The 23327-nt window shown below is 43.0% G+C and overlaps 1 protein-coding gene across 1 annotated transcript in view; it reads right to left on the bottom strand.

Moving 5' to 3' along the window:
* The window catches only part of LOC115464716 (vomeronasal type-2 receptor 26-like), a 79296-nt gene that overhangs the window by 40255 nt on the left and 15714 nt on the right, over nt 1-23327 (bottom strand). The window contains exon 2 of the mRNA XM_030195077.1: nt 8548-8839. Coding sequence (XP_030050937.1) covers nt 8548-8839 — 292 coding nt within the window. The remainder of the gene's footprint in view (nt 1-8547; nt 8840-23327) is intronic.

The raw sequence follows: 23327 nt of genomic DNA, 5'->3' as shown, positions 1-23327 counted from the left end.
CAAATCGTGACCATCACCTCAGGAATAGCACACACATTCCTTCCACTGCTAGACACCTTGTTTAAATCACATGGGCTTTTGTTTGTGAGGTGACTCTACAGGATGTGAAGAACACTAGTCTTGAGCAATTTTATTTTGGGTGACAAAGGCCACCAAAGTAGTGGCATAGCTAGGGTAGTTGACACCCGGGGCCGGTCATTTTTAACCCCCCCCCCCCCCCCCAAATCCAGTACTAGGCATACCAAGAATACAAAACACTCAGGACCTATAGAGCAATTTGTACGAGTCACACAAGGAAAAGGAAAGCATCTTAAACACTACAGTCAGCACTAGAACATCAATTCACCTATTGTAAAATGAAAACAGACAGAATAGTACAGATCGTCGATCCTGCACAGTCAATGCCAACCGAAAGCCATGTCTTTTTCACAAACACAGACACACCCTAATCCACTATAGAAGTAATCATAAACTTTCTATTTAGACAAAAATTAAACTGAACCCCCGATGCCAGACTCTGCATACAATGCAACACCACAGAAACAGAAAATGTCCCCTAGTACTGTGCAAAATATAAAGACAGCAGATGTAAATGTGAAAAAACTAACAAATACCAATCACCACTTTACAAATTAACAAATAGAAATAAAACAAATACAGAAAATAAAATAATACCATTTTATTGGACTAATACATTTAGCTTCCAGAGGCCAAAATCTCCTTCCTCAGGTCAATACAGTATAGTGCTGTTACAGTATCCTATCCTGACCTGAGGAAGGGGGTTTTGTTCTCTGAAAGTTAAGTCAAAATGTATTAAAATTAGTCCAATAAAAAGATTACCTTATTTACATGTTCTATTTATAAACATTTATTAACACAGCTACAATACTATATCCTAAAGCAAAATAAAAAAATATATATTTACAGTTTGTTGTCTCTGGTTTCTGCTTTCCTCATCTTCTTTTCACTGTCTTCCTTCCATCCAGCATCAGTCTTTGCTCTCTCTCTCTGCCATTAAGTGTCTGCCCTCTCTAATGTCCCTTCCACCCACTGTCTGCCCTCTCTCTCCCTTCCATCCACATCTGCCCTCTATTTCTGCCCCTTCCATCCACCATCTGCCCCAGTCTGCCATTTCTCTCTGCTCCTTCCATCAACATCTGCCCCCCTCTCTCCACCTTCCATCCACATCTGCCCTCTATCTCTGCCCCTTCCATCCACCATTTGCCCCAGTCTGCCCTCTTTCTCTCTCCCCCTTCCACCCACCATCTGCCCTTTCTCTCTGCCCCTTCAATCTGTCTGCCCTCCTTCTCCCATCCATCTAGGGTCTGCCCTCCCTCACGTTCCCCCCTTCCATCCAGGGTCTGTACCCTCTCTCTCTTCCCTCTCTTTTCAGCCCCCCAGTTCCAGACCCCTTATTCCACCTGCCCCTAGTTCCAGCCCCAGCCCACATCTCCCACCTGCCCCCCTTTTCAGCCCCACTATCCCACCAGTCCCCAGCCCTTTTCTCCCATCAGTCCCGAGCTTCAGCCCCCAGCCACTTCTCCCTGTCCCCTTTTCAGCCCCTAGTTTCAACCCCAGCTCTTTTCTCTCACCAGTCCCGAGCTTCAGCCCCAGCCAGTTCTCCCTGTCCACTTTAAAGCCCCTAGTCCCCACAGTTTCAGCCCCTGTCCCTTTTCAGTCCCCTTCCAGTACTAGCCCCCTTATCCCAACTACCCTCCTTTTCAGCCCCCAGTTCCAGCCCCCTTCATCCACCACATGCCTTGCATCCCCCCCTTTCAGCCCCAGACCCATTCTCCCACCTGCCCCAGGCATGGACCCATTTTCCCTCCTGCCCACTTGTCAGACCCCAGTTCCAGCTTCAGACCCCTTCTCCCATCTGAGCACTCCCCTCCCCAGTCCCCTTCTCCCCTCTGAGTACCCATTTGAGCTCCCCCACCCTCCCCAATCCCCTTCTCCCCTTTGAGCACCCCTCTGGGCTCCCCCACCCTCCCCAATCCCCTTCTCCCCTCTGAGCACCCCTCTGAGCTCCCCCACCCTCCCCAATTCCCTTCTCCCCTCTGAGCACCCATCTGGGCTCCCCCACCCTCCCCAATCCCCTTCTTCTCTCTGAGCACCCATCTGGGCTCCCCCACCCTCCCCAATCCCCTTCTCCTCTCTGAGCACCCATCTGGGCTCCCCTACCCTCCCCAATCCCCTTCTCCCATCTGAGTCCCCCTTCCCACCCCACCCGACCTGACCCGATCCGACCCACCTACCAGCTGAGCTCCATTCTCCTGCTGCTCCCACCCTGTCCTGCCTTAAAAAAAATTTTTCGAAGCGCCGAGTGGCAGGCAGCGCCTCGTGTCTGCCCTGCTAGTAAAAATCTCCTCGACGTTGCGTCGGGCCTTCCCACATTGAGTCCTGCCCTTGCGGTAATAGGAAGTTACCTCAGAGGGAGCACCCCCACCCTCCCCAACCCCCTTCTCCCATCTGAGTCCCCCCTCCCACCCGACCTGACCCGACCCGAGCCACCTACCAGCTGAGCTCCGTTCTCCTGCTGCTCCCACCCTGTCCTGCCTTTAAAAATTTTTTTCGAAGCGCCGAGTGGCAGGCAGCACCTCGTGTCTGCCCTGCTAGTAAAACTCCTCGACGTCGCGTCGGGCCTTCCCACATTGAGTCCCGCCCGCCCTCGCGGTAATAGGAAGTTACCTCAGAGGAGGGCGGGACTCAATGTGGAAAGGCCCGACGCGACATCGAGGAGATTTTTACTGTCAGGGCAGACGTGAGGCGCTGCCTGCCACTCGGTGCTTCAAAAAAAATTTTTTTAAGGCAGGACAGGGTGGGAGCACTACTACTACTACTATTTAGCATTTCTATAGCGCTACAAGGCGTACGCAGCGCTGCACAAACATAGAAGAAAGACAGTCCCTGCTCAAAGAGCTTACAGCGGGAGCGGAGCATACCCCACCCGCTGACACCCAGGGTGGACCGCCTCCACCGCCCTGTCGTTGCTACGCCACTGCAGCAAAGGTGGCCCTTGCTCCACAGCATACATTCAAATAGGGCAAGACACTTTGTGAAATAACACAAACCACTGCAAAAAGACACCCAAAACCTATACTGAAAACTTACCACACGATAACAGCCTTAACCTATGTATGAAAAGACGATGCTATAAATATTACAGTGGGACCATGAGAAGTGTTTCCCTAGGTGGTCATGGAGCACCCTCTTGCCATTCAGGCTTTCAGGCTATCCACAATGAATCTGCATGAAAAAGATTTGCAGTATATGCAAATCGATGTCATGCATATTTATTGTGGATAGCCTGAAAACCTGACTGGCAAGGGGGTACTCTAGAACCAATTTAGGAAACACTGCCCTAGAACACAAAACTCACCACACCATAACAGCCCTAACCTACCTATGAAAAGACAGTACCATATATATTACACGGGGCTCTGGAGCACCAATATACCTACTATTGGGAAACTGGAACAAGCTGCACTGTTAGACACTACATGCTAGCAGAATCCTTCACCTCAGTCACATATGCAGAACATGGACAGACCCTCATCTTTATAACATAAGAGTAGCCATATTGGGTCAGATCAATGGTCCATCTAGCCCAGTATCCTGTTTCCAACAGTGGCCAACCTAGGTCACAAGCACCTGGCAGGAAACCCAAATTGTGACAACATTCCATGCTACCAATCTAATACAGAATAGAGAGCAACAACAACAACAACAACAACAACAACAAAACAACAAAAATTGAAATAGAGACCCCCCCCCCCCCTCCTCTCTGCCCAAGGAAGCCAGACTCTATAAACAGTGCAATACTGGGTAAAAAAGAAACAGAAATGCATTTTCTCCTGTACTTTGCAAAATAAAAATAGAAAAAAATGTACCTTTTACAAAGTAGGTACATCTCAGTCCTTACAAAGTATTAAATAAAAATAATTTTCTTCTACCTTTGATGTCTGGGAATTTGGCTGGTCCCAGTCTTTTTTTCCATGTTCCACGAGTCAGCCATACAAATTCTTTTCCAGGTTGGCCTTTCCATTTCTTCTCTCACCTCCTGTCTTCTTCCTTTTCTTCTCTGCATCTGTTGGCAGTGTCCCCCTCTCTACATCGTTTTATGTCCCCACTATGAAATAGCTGTGCATAGAGCTGCCAAGTGATTGAGCTCCAGAAGGGAGATTTTTCAACCAGTCCTAGTGTGAACTGGCATCCCAAATTCATGTGGGATTTGCAGTCCCTAATTCTACCCATCAAAATCTGTGCACTCGGACCCCTGCAGGGTTGCTAATTTGAAGACATCGGAGATGTGCATTTTTAAATACTGTCATATTCCTAGAATCAAATTCAAAATAAAATACCCTTTTCTACTGTTTGAACAATTTATTTTGTCATTTGCTTTGGTCCCACCGTCTCTTTTCTGTTTTTCTCCGTTTCTTCTGCCTTTACAGGGTCTCTTGCCCATCTGACATTTCTTCTGTCGCCAAGTGCACCAGCCTTCTTTCCTCTGCACCACTATTTGTCCTGTCTAGTATCTCCCTTCTGTGTCCCTTGTCCGTATCCTACCCCCAAGTTCAGCATCTGCCCTTTCTGTGTCCCTATCTCCCCTCTTTTTCAGCACAAGCCTACCTGGTCTCCTCATCTCCCCCTTTTCTAATATCTGCCCTCCATCTCTCCCTTTTTCTAACATTGCCTTGTGTCCCCTTCTTCCCCCTTTTTCCAGCATTACCTCTTTCTCCTCATCTCACCCTTCTCCCCATATTCCCATTCCCTCCTTCCAGTAGTGCCTCTTTGTGTCCCTATCTCCTCCTCCCCATTCCAGTAGTGCCCTCTCTGTGTCCCTATCTCCTTACCCCCCTTTCTAGTAGTGCCCCTGTGTCCCTATCAGTGAACAGTGAAGAAAAATGAGCTCAACCTACAGTTTATAACTGCAGTTTCTACCGTCTATGATAATTTTTGAAGCTGTTTTAGTGATACTCGATTTCTTTTCTCCTCCAGCTTTTAAGGCTCTGCCTATCCAACTGAAACTGCTTTAGACTTGTTACAGATGGACCAACAATAAAAAATTACAAGTTGGATGCAGTAGCTCATAAGTTTGCTTGCTTTGTTTCGAGTGAACGGCAATGACAACTGCGCAGGGAAGTAGAAACAGATTAACCAAACTGGCTTCCCTGGCCTGCTTACAATGGACTAGATAGGCTGAGTTTCACTCCTGTCTATTATACCTTCTTGGGCAGCTTTCTCTCTTCTCCAGCCGCTCCCCCCCTCCCCTCACCTCACCTCACATGTTACATCTGTGCTGATTTTCACAGCCCTCCTGCGCGAGTCATGCACCTACTCCGAGTCCTGTCTCTTCCACCCACTCTTGCCCATCCGCGTGGTTGCTACTTTTTAAAGCCCTGAGGCGTTCTCCCTCCGACACCGGCAATTCACATAACCAGCCTTCTGCCAGCAACGGGGCCTCTCCCTCAGACACGTCTCACCTCTGCGGAAGACAGGAAGTTGCATTGAGGAGGCGGGACGCACCTGAGGAGAGGCCCCGACGCTGGCAGAAGGCTGGTTATGTGAATCACCTGTGTCGGAGGGAAAATGCCTCAGGGTTTTAAAAACAAGCGACCACACGGATGGGCGAGAGCGGACGGAACAGACAGGACTCGGAGTAGGTGTAAGACTCGCATGGTAGGGGGGAGGAGGCAGAGAAAACCATTGGCACTGCAGGCATTTGGCGCTTAGGCGCCATCTCTTCTAAAATTCTGTTTGGGGGAGTGACCGCTCCCCCTGCGCCCCACCTAGCTACGCCACTGGTGGCACCCCTCCAATAAAAGCCCCTCCACTGATCAGCATCCCCCTCCCACCCCCACCCCCACCCACCCCAAGGGGGGCCTACCTAATCTCCATGGTGGTGCAGCAGGGCAGCGGTTGGGCAGTGTATATAATTTGTGCAAATTATATACAGTAGCAACACGCAATTTAAGCAGGTCCTTTGTGTATGTCTATCAAATTGCTGCTTCCATTTTGCATCCTTGCAAACACACTAGATATTACTCCTGCATTTGTTTATTTACACTGGTTTCCAACTGAGTAAAGGGTGATAACCGATAAAATTTCCCCTGTGATTGCAGCAAGTTCACATGTACACTAGCCATCCCAGTCCTTGAGGTATGCCTCTTCTAATGTGCTTGACACTCCTCAATGGGTGGTGGTAAGTGCTCCCCTTGAATTGGCTGTGCGATAAGTGCTTCACTGTCCACACTGCCATTTCTTGAAAAAAGCAAAGGCCTGCCTTTTACCTGCTGCGGTAAAAGGGCTCAGCAACGCAGGCCCCCTTTTGCCAAACCTTCGCAAAAAGATCCCTTAATAAACACGGGGTCACTGTCATTTCTCTGAGTCACAAAAATCAGAAGAGCAGTAGGATGAAGAGCTCTGCAAAACATTGAGACTAATATGACCTTGATGCTATAGCTCATAAATATATGCATTCAGTTCATTAGTACCCTTTAAAAAAAGTAGGGACCCTTTTACAAAGGTGCATAAGGGCCTATGTGCGTCCAGCGTATGCCAAATCAGCATTACCACCCGGCTACCTTGTGCCCCGGGCGGTAATTCTGAATTTTGCGTGTGCTGAAAACACACGGTAGAAAATATTTTCTATTTTCTACCACGTGGCGCTTAACTGTCAGTAAACGGCAGTGGAAGCGTGCTGCATGCCTATCACCCAGGTAGCGCTAAGTCAATGGGTAGCGGTAAGGTCTCAGGCCAAAAATGGATGTGCGCTGGTTTTGATTTTGCTGCATGCCCATTTTCTGGCCCCTTTAAAAAAGGCTCTTTTTCCAGGATGCAGTAAAAACTGGCCTGGCGTGCACCGAAAAGTCATACTCGTACTGCTGCAGGTCATTTTTTGCCATGGCTTAGTAAAAGGGCTCCGTAGTGCACAAGAAGTCTGTTCAGCTTATTTGGAAGTAGGAGGCTTTGGTTGGGGTGGGGGTTGAACAGGGAGTGGGGAACCATGATCAGGGTGGGGTCTTGACAGTGGACAGCGACTAGCTGGGGGAGTCGGATGGAGAGAGCCTTGCTGCACATGTTTTTAAAAATGGGACACGGGGCAGCAGTCGTGTCATGACAGCTAGTGCAGTTGCTTAGCATGGTTTAGTAAATTGGCCCCTTTATTTCAGTTTTGATTCTCTCCTTTCTGAAATTTCACAGGATTTAAGATGGGCAGCTGAACAAAAATAGGTACTGATTTTCAGGATCAAATTCCACTGTAGCTTGGAAATAACAGAAGTCTATACTTTTTCTCTTTATAATTAATCTCTTGTATGTATTTCTGTTTTCAAATATAGCATTTGTCTCTTAAGTAACAATATTTGGTCTTCCTATCTTGCTAATTTTCAGTGTCTCTGGATAATTTAGAGGGGCATAATCGAACAGGGACGACCATCTCTAAAGTCGTTCCGACGAAGGGGCGGGGAAACCAGTATTATCGAAACAAGATGGACGCCCATCTTTCGTTTTGATAATACGGTCGGGGACGCCCAAATCTCAACATTTAGGTTGACCTTAGAGATGGTCGACCTAAATGTTAAAATCGTGGAACTTAGAGATGGTCGTTCCCAGTTTTCGGCGATAATGGAAACCGAGGATGCCCATCTCAAAAATGACCAAATCCAAGCCCTTTGGTCGTGGGAGGAGCCAGAATTCATAGTGCACTGGTCCCCCTTACATGCCAGGACACCAACCGGGCAACCTAGGGGGCACTGCAGTGGACTTCACAAATTGCTCCCAGTTGCATAGCTCTCTTCCCTTGGATGCTGAGCCCCCCCCAAACCCCACTCCCCACAACTGTACACCACTACCATAGCCCTAAGGGGTGAAGGGGGACACCTACATGTGGGTACAGTGGGTTTCGGGTGGGTTTTGAAGGGATCACATTTACCACCACAAGTGTAACAGGTAGGGGGGATGGGCCTGGGTCCGCCTGCCTGAAGTGCACTGCACCCACTAAAAACTGCTCCAGGGACCTGCATACTGCTGTGGTGGAGCTGGGTATGACATTTGAGACTGGCATAGAGGCTGGCAAAAATGTTAAAAAAATTTTTTTTGGGGTGGGAGGGGGTTGGTGACCACTGGGGGGGAGTAAGGGGAGGTGATCCCCGATTCCCTCTGGTGGTCATCTGGTCAGTTCGAGCACCTTTTCGAGGCTTGGTCATGAAAAAAAGGGACCAAGTAAAGTCGACCAAATGCTCTTGAGGGACGCCCTTCTTTTTTCCATTATTGTTCGAGGATGCCCATCTGTTAACCATGCCCCCGTCCTGCCTTCGGTACACTGCCGACACGCCCCCTTGAACTTTGGTCATCCCCAATTGAGGACGCCCAAAATCGGATTTCGATTATGCCGATCTGGGCGACCCTGAGAGAAGGACACCCATCTTCCGATTTGTGTCTAAAGATGGGCGTCCTTCTCTTTTGAAAATGAGCCTGTTAGTCTCCAATTAGGGAATATATTCTGTAGGGTGGTAATGTACAAAGTAAAATAGAGAAACCATTTACCTGTGGGTAGTGGTATATCCTGAACACCTTGGATATCTGACTTGATTCCTCAGCTGAAAGACCTTCAATTATAGCAGCAAGGCTACCAGATGTTTTGCATCTGTAATTAGGGATCACGGTATCTAGTCCTGAAAATATATTCATGGCAGCCCGAAATACAAAGAGAGGATTGTTGCAAGAGTCATAAATGTGAAAGCCCAGAGTGAGATTGGGTAAGAGCTCTGAGCTATTGTTAATTTCCTCCACTGTAGACACAAAAGCCAGGAAGTCATAGTAGTTTGCTAGATAAAAACTGTAATGACATTAAAGTGTTCATTTTGTTATTATTATTTTGAATTATGCTAACATCTTTTTCACTAGTATCAAGACATCCAGATAAAGACATGCTCAATTCCCCCTGATTTTTACAAAAGGATTTGTCAAACAAGGACCTTTTTGTAAAATACGTATAATGACATGCAGAGGAGCACATGTATAGCACATGTGTATAGCAGAAGCAGCCATTTAACTCATTACATGTGCACAAAAAGATTGGCATCAACTCGGTAGATTCTATTTGTGTCGAAGAGGTGATTGTTCAACTCAGTAGATTCCATTTGTGTGGAATAGGTGAATTTTCAACTTCTGTTTGTAAGTCCCAAAGCTATATGAGCAAAAGTTACCAATTTAGTAGTGAAGCAGCAACATTTTTGTTGAGAGGAAGGAAATAAATAATGGATGATTAAAGAGAATTACATAGGCGGTCGGTGGCCCAATTGTTTGGGAAGGCTAAAGGGGGCGGGGTTAGGGGTGGTGCCAGGGGGCGGGGCTTACATCCATAATTGTCTGACAACACACAGAAAAAAAAAGTAAAATAGTCACAATTAATACCTTTAACAATTCAACATCAGATCCTCCAAAATATTATAAAACCATGTCTGATGTTATGAAAAACAAACTAAAATTAATTTAAAGTGTTGATGTTACCTTAGTACAGTCAACACACAATCTCTCTACTGCAAAACACTATACACAAACTTGTGCAAAAACACACTCAGAACCTTACCAAACCATAACAGCACTAATTCCAAGGACAGGACGAGCTATAACCTTATGCGTGGAAAGGCAGCACTGTAATTACACCAGGCTCTAAAACACCAATACACTACCTAGTGAAAAAAACAAAACCAAAAGGGCTGCAAATAGTACACGCTAGCAGAATACTGCACCTTGATCACACAGGAAAAACACATGACAACAAATATGACAAAAGGAACTAGAAAACAAAAGATATGAAGGCAAAATATTGAACTGGAAAGTTACCTCAAGAAGTCAGACTCGGCATGCAGCAATACTAGAGAAATTGAAACTTACGTGCAGAATATCACAGATACACATTTCCAAAAGCTGACATATTCCAATTAATAAATTCTGAATAAAATACTTTTTTCTACCTTTGTTGTCTGAGCATTTAGTTTTTCTATTCGCTTTGGTCCCAGTGTCTTCTGTTTTATAGTATCTCCTTTCCATTTGATATTTTTGCACTCACCATGTCCACCACCCTCCTGTGTCCTTATGCGTTCTGTCTACCATCTGTAGCCCTGTCCCTATCCTTCCTCCAGTTGCAGCATCTGCCCTCAAAGCGTTCTGATCCAGTCCTTAAATTCAGCAGTTTCCCCTCCATCCATACTCAGCATTTTTCCTCACTCCCCTCCCCTCCATTCATGTGCATTTACTTCCTCTGTCTTCCCTCCCCTACCCTCCATCCATGTCCAGCATTTCTCCTCTCTTTCCTGCCCTCCACTCCATCCATGTCCAGATTTCTCCTCTCTTCCCTCCCCTCCATCCATATTCCATGTGCATATCCTTCCTGTCTTCCCTCCCCTCTATCCATCCATGCCCAGCAACTCTGCTCTCTCCCCTGCTCTCCCCTCCATTCATCCATCCATGTTCAGCAACTCTCCTCCCTCCCCTGCCCTCCATCCATATCTAGCAAATCTCCTCTCTCCCCTGGCCCCTCCATCCTTCTATATCTAGCAATTCTCCTCTCTCCCCTCCCCTCCCCTACATGTCCAGTGATTTCTCTTCTTTTCCCTGTCCTCCCCTCCCATCCATGTCCAGCGATTCTCCTCTGCCCCTGTCCTCCCCTCCATGTCTAGTGATTGCTCCTCTCCCCTGTCCTCCCCTCCCATCCATGTCCAGCGATTCTCCTCTGCCCTCCCCTCTTCCCCCTCCCATCCATGTCCAATGATTTTCCTTTGCCCCTGCCCTGTCCTCCCCTCCCATCCATGTCCGTTGACTTGCCCCAGCCCCCCTTTTCAGCCCCTCAGTTCGAGATGTAACCCAACCCCACCTGCCATTCCTGCCGCAGCCACCCTGCGTTTAAAACCTGTTATTTTAAAGTCGGAGCGGTGGCTCGCCTCCAGCCTTTCCCTTCCCACTCAATATTCCGCCCTCGTGGAAATAAGAAATACCTCATCAGAGAAAGGCGGGACACTGAACGGGAAGGGAAAGACTGGACTCGAGCTGCCACTGAGACTTAAAAAAACACGTTTAAACGCAGGGCAGATGTGTCGAGAACGGAATGGAAGGCATGTCGGGGAGTTGAGGGCGGGCTCAGCCGGGGGGTGGGAGGCGGGAGGCGGAAGATACAACTTAGAGGAGAAAGCAGGCGGGGAAGGTCACAGTTAGGCTGGGGAGGCTTAGCCTCCCCAAGCCTCTTCTACGGGGCGCCTATGGAGAATTATTCTCAATTCTTGGCTGAAACAAGCACTTTCTAAAAATCTGTGTTTTCAAATAGGATACAGCCTGTTCTAAAATATGTGAGATAGATGCTCATGCACTGGAACTATCCAGCATGAACATCCATTTTACAAAATGGAAGGTCCAGATTTTGAACAAGGAAAACAAGGGACATGGGCATCTTGAGTTCTTCCTAGTAGTTTTGGAAGGAGTGAATAAGCGATTCACGTCTACCTGTTCCACTCCACTCAGTATTTTATAGACCTCTATCATGGAAATGAAAACGGTGACGGAATTCAAACATGCGTGGGATAAACATAAAGGAATCCTGTTCAGAAGGAATGGATCCTAAGGAGCTTAGCCGAGATTGGGTGGCAGAGCCGGTGGCGGGAGGCGGGGATGGTGCTGGGCAGACTTATATGGTCTGTGCCAGAGCCGGTGGTGGGAGGCGGGACTGGTGGTTGGGAGGCGGGGATGGTGCTGGGCAGACTTATATGGTCTGTGCCAGAACCGGTGGTGGGAGGCGGGGCTGGTGGTTGGGAGGCGGGGATAGTGCTGGGCAGACTTATACGGTCTGTGCCCTGAAAAGGACAGGTACAAATCAAGGTAATGTATACACAAAAAGTAGCACATATGAGTTTATCTTGTTGGGCAGACTGGATGGACCATGCAGGTCTTTTTCTGCCGTCATCTACTATGTTACTATGTTACTATGTCATGGGCATCTGTATAGCAGTATTTTTAGAAAATGGCCACACAGATGTCCATGCAGAACAGAGGGTCATAAGGGGTACTTTTACCAAGCTGTGGGAAAAAGGGTCTTGCACTAGTGGTGGGAGGCCCCTTTTCTGCAGCAGGTAGAAAGCCCCCAGACACACATGGCCATGCGGTAAGAGAACTCTTACCGCGTGGCCATGTGGCAGGGAGCCCTTACTGACTGAGGTGGTGATAAGAGCTCCTGTGCTAACCCGGTGGTAACTGAGCAGTGCGTGGCGATGCCTGATTACCACCGGGTTACTGCCGCATAAGCTATTTCCGGGGTTTTCTTTTTCCCCCAGAAATGACGCACACTTGGGGTGGGACTACCGCGTTGGGCCAGTGGTAGTCCAAGAAGAGTGAGCAGTAAGTCCATGTTGAGCTTAGCGCTGATCTGTAAAAGGGCCCCTGTGAACATAAGAACATAAAAATAGCCATTCTGGGTCAGACCAATGGTCCAATCAGCCCAATATCCTGCTTCTAGCAGTGGCCAAGCCAGGTCACAAGTACCTGGCAGAAACCCAATTAGTAGCCCATTCCATGTTACCAATCCCAGGGCAAGCAGTGGCTTCCCTCATGTCCAACTCAATAGTAGGCTATAGACTTTTCCTCCAGGAACTTGTCCAAACCCTTTTAAAACCCAGATACGCCAGCTGCTGTTACCACATCCTCTAGCAAACAGTTCCAGAGCTTAACAATTTGTTGAGTGAAATAATATTTCCTCTAATTTGTTTTAAAAGTATTTCTATGCAATTTCATCGAGTGTCCTTTGGTCTTTGTACTTTTTGAATGAGTGAAAAAACAATTAACTTCCACTCATTCCACACCATTCAGGTCAGTGCAGTGAACTGTAAAACAATGGGTCTAGGTTCAAATCTCACTTTAACTCTTTGATTATTATTATTATTGTGAGCCCTCCAGGAACAGAAAAATATCTACTGTACTTGAATGTACAGAACTTCAATAGCCTTCAGTCTTGCAGGTATCTTATATTTAGGCACCTTAGGTATTTTTCTGTTATGGAAGGCTTATAATTCTTTTTTATAAAAGAAGGATTGAAGTAGGATTTGAATCTGGGTCCCTTGGTTTACAGTCTAGTGCACTAACCAGTAGGTGTTCCTCAAATTTGATTCCTGCTCTGTTAAGAGCGCCCATAATACCTTAAACTGTCATAGATCCTGGTATTCCCTTCTGGTGTCACTTTCAGGGGAGAGGAAGGGGGTAGCAACTAAGTAAGTGTCATGCCTTAATCCCTTCAGTGGACAGCAGTTCAATCTTTCTGTAACATGAACAATCCTGAAACAGGTCTAAATAAGCATGTCTCTTAGGAACATAAAGAGAAATACAACATACCAAATATGATGGAACCAGCACATTGAAAATTTTTAAACTATCAACTCCCCTGTCCCAATTTTATTTAAACTTAGCTGCAGTATTTTGGAATAACAGTAGCCTATTAATCGAGGGGGCCTTTTACTAAGCCACAGCAAAAAGTGGTCTGCAGCAGTGTGAGTGTGTCTTTTGGGTGCACGCCTGGCCAATTTTTGCTGCATCCTGGAAAAAGGGCACCAGCATGCGTCCATTTTCAGCTTGAGACCTTACCACCATCCACTGACGGTAAGGTCCCACGTGCTACCCGGGTGGTAGGCATGCAGTGCGCATCCACTGCTGTTTACTGCTGGGTAAGTGCCAGACAGTAGAAAATAGAAAATATTTTCTACCATGTGTTTTCGGCGCATGCCAAATTATTATTATTATTAGCAGCATTTGTATAGCGCTACCAGATGCACGCAGCACTGGTAATGCTGATTAGGCATGCGCTGGATGTGCATAGGCCCTTACATGCCCTTGGAAAAGGGCCCCTGACTTAGCCAATGCACTCAACAGTATTGCAATAATCTAGATGAGATAAAATTGTCACTTGAACCAAGTTTCACAGATAATCTCTCTTCAAAAATGGTCTAATCTGGTTTATAACCATTAGGGGCCCTTTTACCAAAGAGCAGTAAAAAGTGGCCTTAGCATGTCTTTGTGCAGGTCATTTCTGTGCACTAAGGTCATCTTTACTGCTTGGATAAAATGGCATTTTGTGAGCACCTACTGCCATCTATTATGTAGACAGCAAGGGCTCACGTGCTAAGCACACGGTAATCAGTTAGCATATGGCGGTTACTGCGCTAACCTATTACCACAGAACATGCCTACTTTCTACCCCCACACTGGCCCCCGTTGCTAAAAAATAAATTTTATTGTATAGCACACATGCAAAAACTATCGTGGGATCCCTGAGCATGACCAAAAAATCTTTTTCACAATGAGCCCCCACATAAGTCGCCATCATTAATCTAAGAATCCAAAACCACTCCTAATCTCTCTGGAAAGGGTGATAATTCATGTTTTGTGTTTATGTTGATCTCCTTTTCCAAATGAGTATTAAAATCTCCAACAATCACTATAACATAACATAACAGTTTATTTATATAGCCCACAATGACTCATGGTTCGATGTGGGTTACAAACAATAAATCTGAACAATCCAGAAATACAAAGTTACATGAATACAAAAGCTAACAGTCATTTCCTATTAAAATTCAAAAACAAGTGTGTCTTAAGCAAACGTCTAAAATGTACATAGTTTGATGCCTGTATTATTAAGAAATTTCTTCTCAGTTTGGCAGCCTGGTAAGATGTTAAAGAATTTATAATTTTCTTCCGAATTTTTCCCTTTAAAGATGGAAAAGAAAACAGATTAGATGATCGGGTCTCACGCATAAAAATTGACAAAACAAAACAATTTGTTAGATATGAAGGAGCTAAACTATGAGATACTTTGTACATCAAACAGGCTAATTTAAAACAGTATGAGCTGCCACTGGCAACCAATGAACTTTGGAATAATACATTGTTAAATTATCAGAGTATTTTCTGAGTATTTTTGTCTGTAATTTCTGAATTAATGTTTGAGAAGCTCCTAAATAAACTATATCACAATAGTCCAAAGAACTATGGTCTGAAATTGCATCATTTGCTGGGTTATCACGATATAGATATCCTAAACTACTGTAAACTAGTTCCCTGGAGGTCTATAGAAGACCAACAACCCCAAATCCACATATTTGCCCTACCATGATAATTTTAATTGAAGTGACTAGATTTTCTCTAGTCCATTCAATATAACTGCTATTCTACTTCCTCTTTTATAATTTCTGTTGGGATAGGGATACTTGAATAGTGTACCCTTGTGGACAAACTGATTTAAATATAGGAGCATCATGGTTTTCAAACTAAGTTTCTGTAATAAACATCATTCCACATTGTCACTATCTCAATAAATTTCTAATAACATCAACTTTATTACAAACAGTGATTACATTAAGGTACCATAGTGGGATTGGAATAACCACTTCTGAGATGTTTGTACACATCCCTCAATGATCTTGGGGGGGGGGGGGGGGGTAGGTGGTTAATTCATCTATTCCAGTAGGGATAAGTTATGTACTTATCCCCCAATGATCTTTCAACCCTCCATTTCCTATTGTGCTGATCTCTATATTTCCCAAAGCTTGTGGTCACTGGAGTAGATGAATTAACCATTGCACAGCCAATCAAAACTTCTTCAAACACTTTTCTCAAATGAATCCCTTTCTTTTCCTCATGAAATTCCTCTCCCCCCATATAGCACTAGTATTATCATGTTTTCCCAAACTAGATTTGAATTTCATATAATTAAAACTTCCATTGACCATAAAAACCTTAGTAAAAATAAAAGTAACCTCTCCGCTTCCCCTCCCTTTACTTAATGTATCAATTTGACTTTGCAGTACCCCAAACGGCATGCTATAATATTGCACATATATACTCAATTAACATAAATAAACAATCCAACAGTCCACCTCAAAAAAACCCTAATCTGATCTTACAACCAAGAAATAAATTATCTAGATCATGAATATCAAAACCAAACTAGTCCTATAAAAGCCTCACAAAGGGGCTCACACCTGCCCCTTTGGCCTCTCTTTGGTGCCATACCTCAGAAGCGGCTACTGGTGACATCATCAACATGCGACTAACACCTCTGTCACATTCACTCCTCCAGGTGTATGGTATAGTCCCTGGGCGGACCAGCTAAGCACCACAGTGTTCTGAGGTAGCTGCAATGAAGGTATACCTCTGCTGACATCAGTAGTAGCAGCTACTTGTAAGAGGCTACTGGTGAAAAACAGGATGAGTGCAAATACACCTGCATGCAGTACAAAGAGCCTGATAATACAAAGATCTAGGTGCCACACCCTAAAATATGGTTGCCTAGATGCTGCTCTTTAAAAATAGTTCTGGAATCAGAGGTAATTTTATAAGGAGCTGCCTAAAGTTACAGGGGAAGTATATGCATAAATACTGGTATTTCTCATCATTTGCATACATATGTGAACCCATACATGCATAAATAAAAATAATCCCGCTATGCCTTATGCATGTACTTTGCAGATGGATGAATCTCCCCCATTTTTGTTTAAATAGTCAATTATCTTATTCTTTTTCTCTTCCAAGGACTCTTGTTATTATGTGCTAGATGTCTACTCCTTGACATAATGGTTTCCAGCGATGACTTCTTTTGTGCCCTACACACTGACTTTTATAAATAAAATAGAGAATCTGTCTCTATGAGTATAAACTTCTTAGTGTTTCATTCTTTTTCACACTTTTATTTGAATTTCTATCTACCACTTAAAACAAACAGATAATTATTAATCCCTAATTATCCCACGCACAAATTATTCTTATTGTATTTCATCAGACACTCGTATTTCTTCACACACTCTCCTTAACTTCACTTTCTGCATTTTTTTGAAATGTAGAATGTATTGGCTGACCATACAAATGACACCTTTTCCCAAATTCTATAAAAGTCGCTAAAAATTGAGCATGTAAATTTGAGCATATGCCCAATTTGCACATGTAATTAAATTGAATGAGACAATTAGCACAAATAATTGGCTTTGTAACAATTTGATTAAAAGAAATTTAGGCACAGGATCCACATGGGTCCATGGCCTTGGGAGGGTCAGGGGCAGGTCAGGGGTGGTTTTTTTTTTTTTTAATTTTCTTTATTGAGCTTTTAACAAACATAACTTCTCATTTATGAATGATAATACACAATTTAGAAATCGTATAACCAAATTATACATCCTTATTTCTAATTTTAAACATTCTACCGACCACAAGTTAACAGAAATTGATCCAAGATGAAAGATTTTTCAAATAATCTAAAAGAAATAAATCAAAAAAGAAAGTACATAAACGAAGCCCTAGTCCTGGGTTATTCTACCAAATCCGGTTAATCAGTGTTCATATGGTATTATACCTTAACATTTATTTCCTCCCTACTTATTATAAACTCCTCCAACTGTTTAGGTTCAAAAAATTGATATTGTTTAGATTGAAATACAATTCTGCAAACACAAGGAAATTTCAACAGGAAACTAGCTCCTGTTGCCAAAGTTCTTGTGCGCAAAGCCAAAAAGGCCTTGCGCCGCTTTTGGGTCTCTCTTGATAAATCAGGATAGATCCTTATTTTAGAACCCAAAAAGTTTGAATCCAGATGTCTTAGTGAAAGTCTCAGAACTGCATCCCTATCAATCTCCAAAGCAAAAGTAACCAACAAAGTAGCTCTCCTTGTAACGACCTCCAGAGATGATTCCAAAAAAGTAGTTAAATTCATCTCTCCACCCTCTTGAGGAAATTTTCCTACTTCCCTTGGGTCAGTTTGTAAATAAAACGCACGAGTAATGGGTGGAAGTGATGTATCAGACATACCCAAAATTTCTACAAAATATTTTTTAACCATTTGTACTGGAGAGACTAAAGGAGAGCTAGGGAAATTTATTAACCTTAAATTAAGTCTTCTAGACTGGTTCTCCAGATATTCCAGCCTTTGGGAAGTGAAATTCTTTTCTTTAAGAAGAGTTTGACCCACAAGTTTCATCTTTAAGGTTCTTTCAGTAAGTTTTTCCACTTCCTCGGCTTGAGAGCCAGTCTTTTTCATTTGAGTTAATGCAGTTTCTGACAAAATTTTTATAGTCTCCGCATTTTTAACCACCATAGTTTGTAGGGAAGAATATGCGGTAAAGGTTAAATCCCATAGTGACTCTAATGTCACTACGGCTGGCTTTTCCATTTTCCCAACAGTTAGTTTAGGAAGTGGTGCATTTACAGCAAGCTCCAGGGTACTCACTGTCTGTGAAGACAGCCCAAAAGATGAAATCGGTACTGGGGCTTCTATGCTGACAGCATTCTGATTTCCACCGGCTTCCACCAGGCTCCCTCCCTGTGCACCTGACTCTCCATTCCGGGTTGGGGCATCAGGGCTCTGTAGGAAACGCTCACTTCCTGGTTGCAGGGGCGCTGCACGTTCGACGGGGCTCAGGAAGCCCCGTCTACACTGACAGCCAGCATTGAAACGCCGGCTTCTTCAGAGGGGGGTAGAAATTTTCCCAGGACCCAGCGCTACAGCGAATTCTTCCAATTTCACCTGGCGAAGCTGGTCTGACCTGCCAGGGAGAGAGGGAGTCTCCCTGACTTTGCCTCTCCTTTTCCCCATTCCGAGAATCAGGTAAGGGACCGCTAAACACCGCTTGCTCAGAAAGAATTTCTGTGCGTCTGGCAGGGCGACTCAGACCGTCGCCATCTTGGATCCGCTTCTCCAGGTCAGGGGTGTTTATATGCATTGTTAAAGAACATGAGAATCTGTTCCTAATTTAGGAACCAGGATTTACAACAAGGTTTCATTGGTGTAATTTTTTTTTGTTACATTTGTACCCCGCGCTTTCCCACTCATGGCAGGCTCAATGCGGCTTACATGGGGCAATGGAGGGTTAAGTGACTTGCCCAGAGTCACAAGGAGCTGCCTGTGCCTGAAGTGGGAATCAAACTTAGTTCCTCAGTTCCCCAGGACCAAAGTCCACCACCCTAACCACTAGGCCACTCCTAAATGTAGTTTGCAACTCCTGATGCTAAGCGGAATTCTATAAATGGTGCTTAACTTTAAGTGCCATTTATAGAATAGTGCTAAGTGCTATTTTTTTCAGCACCAATTTTGTAGGCACCGTTTATAGAACTGAGTCCCTTATGTTATAGTAGAGCCATTCCAGCTACAATGGAGGACCCTGCAGGGATGCCCCTTTTTGCTGCTGCTATTTGACCTAGCACTGGAATCACTTCTTTTGGCCATCCGACAAAATACAAATATTCTGGGATTCAACTGGCTAGGTCATGAATACAAACTATTTGCTTATATTTATTTATTACATTTGTATCCCGCGCTTTCCCGCTCATCGCAGGCTCAATGCAGCTTACATAGTAACAAGAGAATACAATCTTTAGTGTCTGAATCAACAAAGGAGGTATGTGGTAGGACAAATGAACACAGGTAAATGGGATAAAAGAGGTATGAGAGAAAGGATAGGGATAGGTAAGGAAGTGGAGCAATGAAGAAGAGGTAGGGGAAGAGCATAGAGGGTAAGAAGATTGGTAGGAGGTAATGCAGATGACGTGCTGCTTTATTTCACTGATGCAAATACCACTGTACTGACACTGCTTGATCTTATTGGATGGTTCAGTATCTTTTCAGAATAGAAGATAAACTGGACTAAGTCTGAAGTGCTACCAACAAGGGGGAAATTCTATAAATGGCACTGAAAAAAGCACATAGCGTTATACTATAAACTGTGCCTACAGTTAGGCATGGTTTAAAGAATAGCACTTAAGCACAAGGATTATGCCTACATTTAGGCTTGGCCATTTATACCAATGAAAACGTGGTGCAAATGTTCTTGCCTATATTTAGGCATGGAGCTCCCTTAATCTATAATTACTAAAATTCATGCTTCAATTCACCCCTTTTCCAACTCATGCGTAAAATTTAGACGTGGATCCTGTGTCTAAATTTATGCATATAAATATTAATTGAATTTACTTAGTGCCAATAATTTCTTGTTAAAAAGCCAATTATTGGTGCTAATTAGCTCACTATTCAATTAAAATGCATGCGCAAATTGGGCATGTGGCCAAATTTCCATAAAACAATACAAATAGGATCAAATTACCATAGAGAAATTAGAATATAGCTAACTATAAATGATGGTAAATATACAGGAACTACAGGAGTTATTGAAAAATAGGGAGGAAAAGATCTCATCAAGACCCAGACCACTAAAGTTGGAGAGTAAACTTTTTTTTGTGTGTGCCTCTCAATGTAGTTGGTCAAAAAGTCATCATTGGTCAGCAAAAACCTCCCTTACAAAAAAATTAGGAAGATCCAATATTCGTCCTAAATTTTATTTACTCTTTGTGGTACCTCCCAAACTATTAAAATGTTCTGCCATTTAAAGAAAGAAACACTTAAATTTAGGTGCTCAGTTGAATCACATCGAAATCTGTGTTGATTTCTATTCCACCGGTTCAGCTCAGTTAAGTGCTCGACCGCTATCATGTTTCATAAATGTTATGATTTAAATGTCATGAAACAAGAAATCATTTGAATCAATGTTGTGCTACAAAATTGGGTCTTAATAGAAATCTGTATATATGAAAAAGAACTGTGTACAAAAAGAACTTGAATACTCCCCCAAAAAATCTTTTTAAGATAAGTGGCTATAATAAAGGTAGAAATAAATAAAAACCGAAGTTGTAGTAAGCGTTTGGGAGTCTTGAAGTCTTTTTTCTCGTGTTTTAATTTATGACCATATATTTTGTGGTTACTATTACTGGATTCTTCACTAATTGACAATACGTTTCAGCAGTACATAAATTAATGAAACAGATTGAACCAGTACAACATCTCAGTTGCTAATCTGTATCAGTTCTCATCAACATAGTAAAACATGACGGTATCAGCACTCTTATCCACTTATTATTTTTCAATACTATTATAAGACAGCTGAAACAGATAAATTTTTAATTGCTTTCTATATTCTAGTGTTTTGAGATAAACCTCAAAGTTAATGGCAATGCATTCCATAAAGATGGGGCAGCAACCAAGAATATTCTTGCTCTGGTGTCACACAATTTAGAATACTTCAAATCATTTCTGATCTGATGAAGAAGGGCTACCTTCAAAAGCTAATCAAAATGTATTATCTCATTTTCTTTTCTATGTTTTATTTTATTCTGTTTCTATTGACTGCTTTTAGAAGTGGACTAACACGGCTACCACATCTCTCTACTTCAAATTACTATTGATAAATGGGTTAAATCTGCATTATTTAGTCAAAAGATCTTAACTAGTCATATTAATTGACTAATATTTGTTCAATATTAATATCATACATTTGTAGTCAATATTATAACTACAATACTTATAACATTTATTATCACTACGACATTTCTTTTATACAGAACTGATAAAGTTCAACATGTATCTTTTCCATATATAAACTCCTATAAACTGCTGCAATAATTGTATAATCCAATGCTGTATATCTACTAAGGAATGATCTTATAATCTTGGCACAACTGGCATGTCCAGTTTATGCTGTCCTCTCATATGTCCAAGCAGCAATAATGCATTGTACGTATACAATAGATGATTGTCTTATAGATCAGATCCACTTGATGTGTCCAAATTATCCGATACTGTATTCAAGCAGCTGAAACAAAGTCCTCCAATAGGGCAAACCCTAGTTGAACTTAATTCAGAGGTTTTCACACGTTCCAACAAACAACTCAATATATGGAAAAGATATATGTTGAACTTTATCGGTTGTGTATGAAAGAAATGTCGCAGTGATAATAAATGTTATAAGTATTGTAGTTATAATATTGACTACAAATGTATGATACTAATATTGAACATCTACTTCAAATTAGGGATATTCATTAAACATTGATGTAATGATCTCAGAAATCAAGATATGGCACAAAAATTATACATTATCTGCATAGGAAGCAAAATAAAATGCACCAGGAGCATTAAAAAATGGAACAAATCTTTAATGCAAGGACCAGACACGGGTCACTTTTGCTGCTTAGTCACACATGGAAAACAGTTGTTTAGCGCTCTTTGGCACCATTCATTTGGTTATGATTAAAGTCATCAGTCCTCATGTGGGCTTGTCATTTTTGATACACGTTTTGTTTTCATGACCCCTGATGCTGGCATTGTGCACCAAAACATGTTCCATGTCAGGTCCTTGAATTAAAAATTGGTTCCATTTTTGAAAGCTCCTGGTGCTTTTTGCTTCGCTTGTTGTAGTTTGTACTTTGATCCCTCTCTATGCTGCTGTGCATATCATCTGCATACATCATATATATCACACCTCATGTAGACAAAATGTGGTAAACCAGTCTAATATACAAATTAAACAGTAAAGTAGATAATGACGATCCCTGAGGGATCTCAGCATTCACTGGGATCCAAGAAGTTTATCTGCATTAATGCAGACTTGTTAATAATGATTAGTTAAAAAAATATGTAAACCATTCTAAGACCTTTCCACTAATCTCGATAATGTAACCTTTTCACTTTTCGGTTTATTTTATATATTTTTTCTCTTTATTTTATTTCAAATTTTCCTTGTAACACCCAGCAAACAAATTGTTCACCACCTTGGCATCCTCCGCACATAAGGTGGTATATTGTTTGAATAAACAATAAATGGTAAGTGATCTCAGTTAGTCTCTGTAACAAAATGGTATGGTCCAAAGTATCAAAAGTAACATAAGCAACATAACATAACAATAGACATACTAGGTCAGCCCAATGGTCCATCTAGTCCAGTATCCTGTTTCCAACAGTGGCCAAGCCAGATTACAAGTACCTGGCAGAAACCCAAATAGCAGCAACATTCCATGCTACTAATCTAACATCACAAGTACCACACTCAAATTCACATGAAAGTTCAACAAAACTAGACAAAAATAGTGTTTCAATTCTATAACATTTGGGAAAGTCGTATTGATACCTATGAGGTACTACTTTTCTTGCCACAAACTTGTAAATGGGGGGGGGGGGGGGGGGGGGGGGGACAGAAACCCTTGTTTTTCTAAAATCTTAGTTAAGAACAATATTAAGGACACAGGTCTATAATTATTGGGATCCTCGGCATCAAGGCCATCCCTTTCTAAAGTAGGCTGTACAATAGCTTTCTTCAAGAGTTGGGGTACTGATCCAGTGGATCAGCAAAACAAAAGTGAGGCATGGAATAAGAGGGCTAGAACAATTATTTAATCAAGCAATAATTTCTATAACCCTATGTTCGGATACCCGATCAAATTCAGACCAGATCAGGGTCCTTTTACTAAGCTGC

Source organism: Microcaecilia unicolor, chromosome 3, assembly GCF_901765095.1.
Source record: "Microcaecilia unicolor chromosome 3, aMicUni1.1, whole genome shotgun sequence".
Lineage (NCBI taxonomy): Eukaryota > Metazoa > Chordata > Amphibia > Gymnophiona > Siphonopidae > Microcaecilia > Microcaecilia unicolor.
Note: the sequence above shows the minus strand (reverse complement) of the source record. Positions and strands in the feature narration are given on the sequence as shown.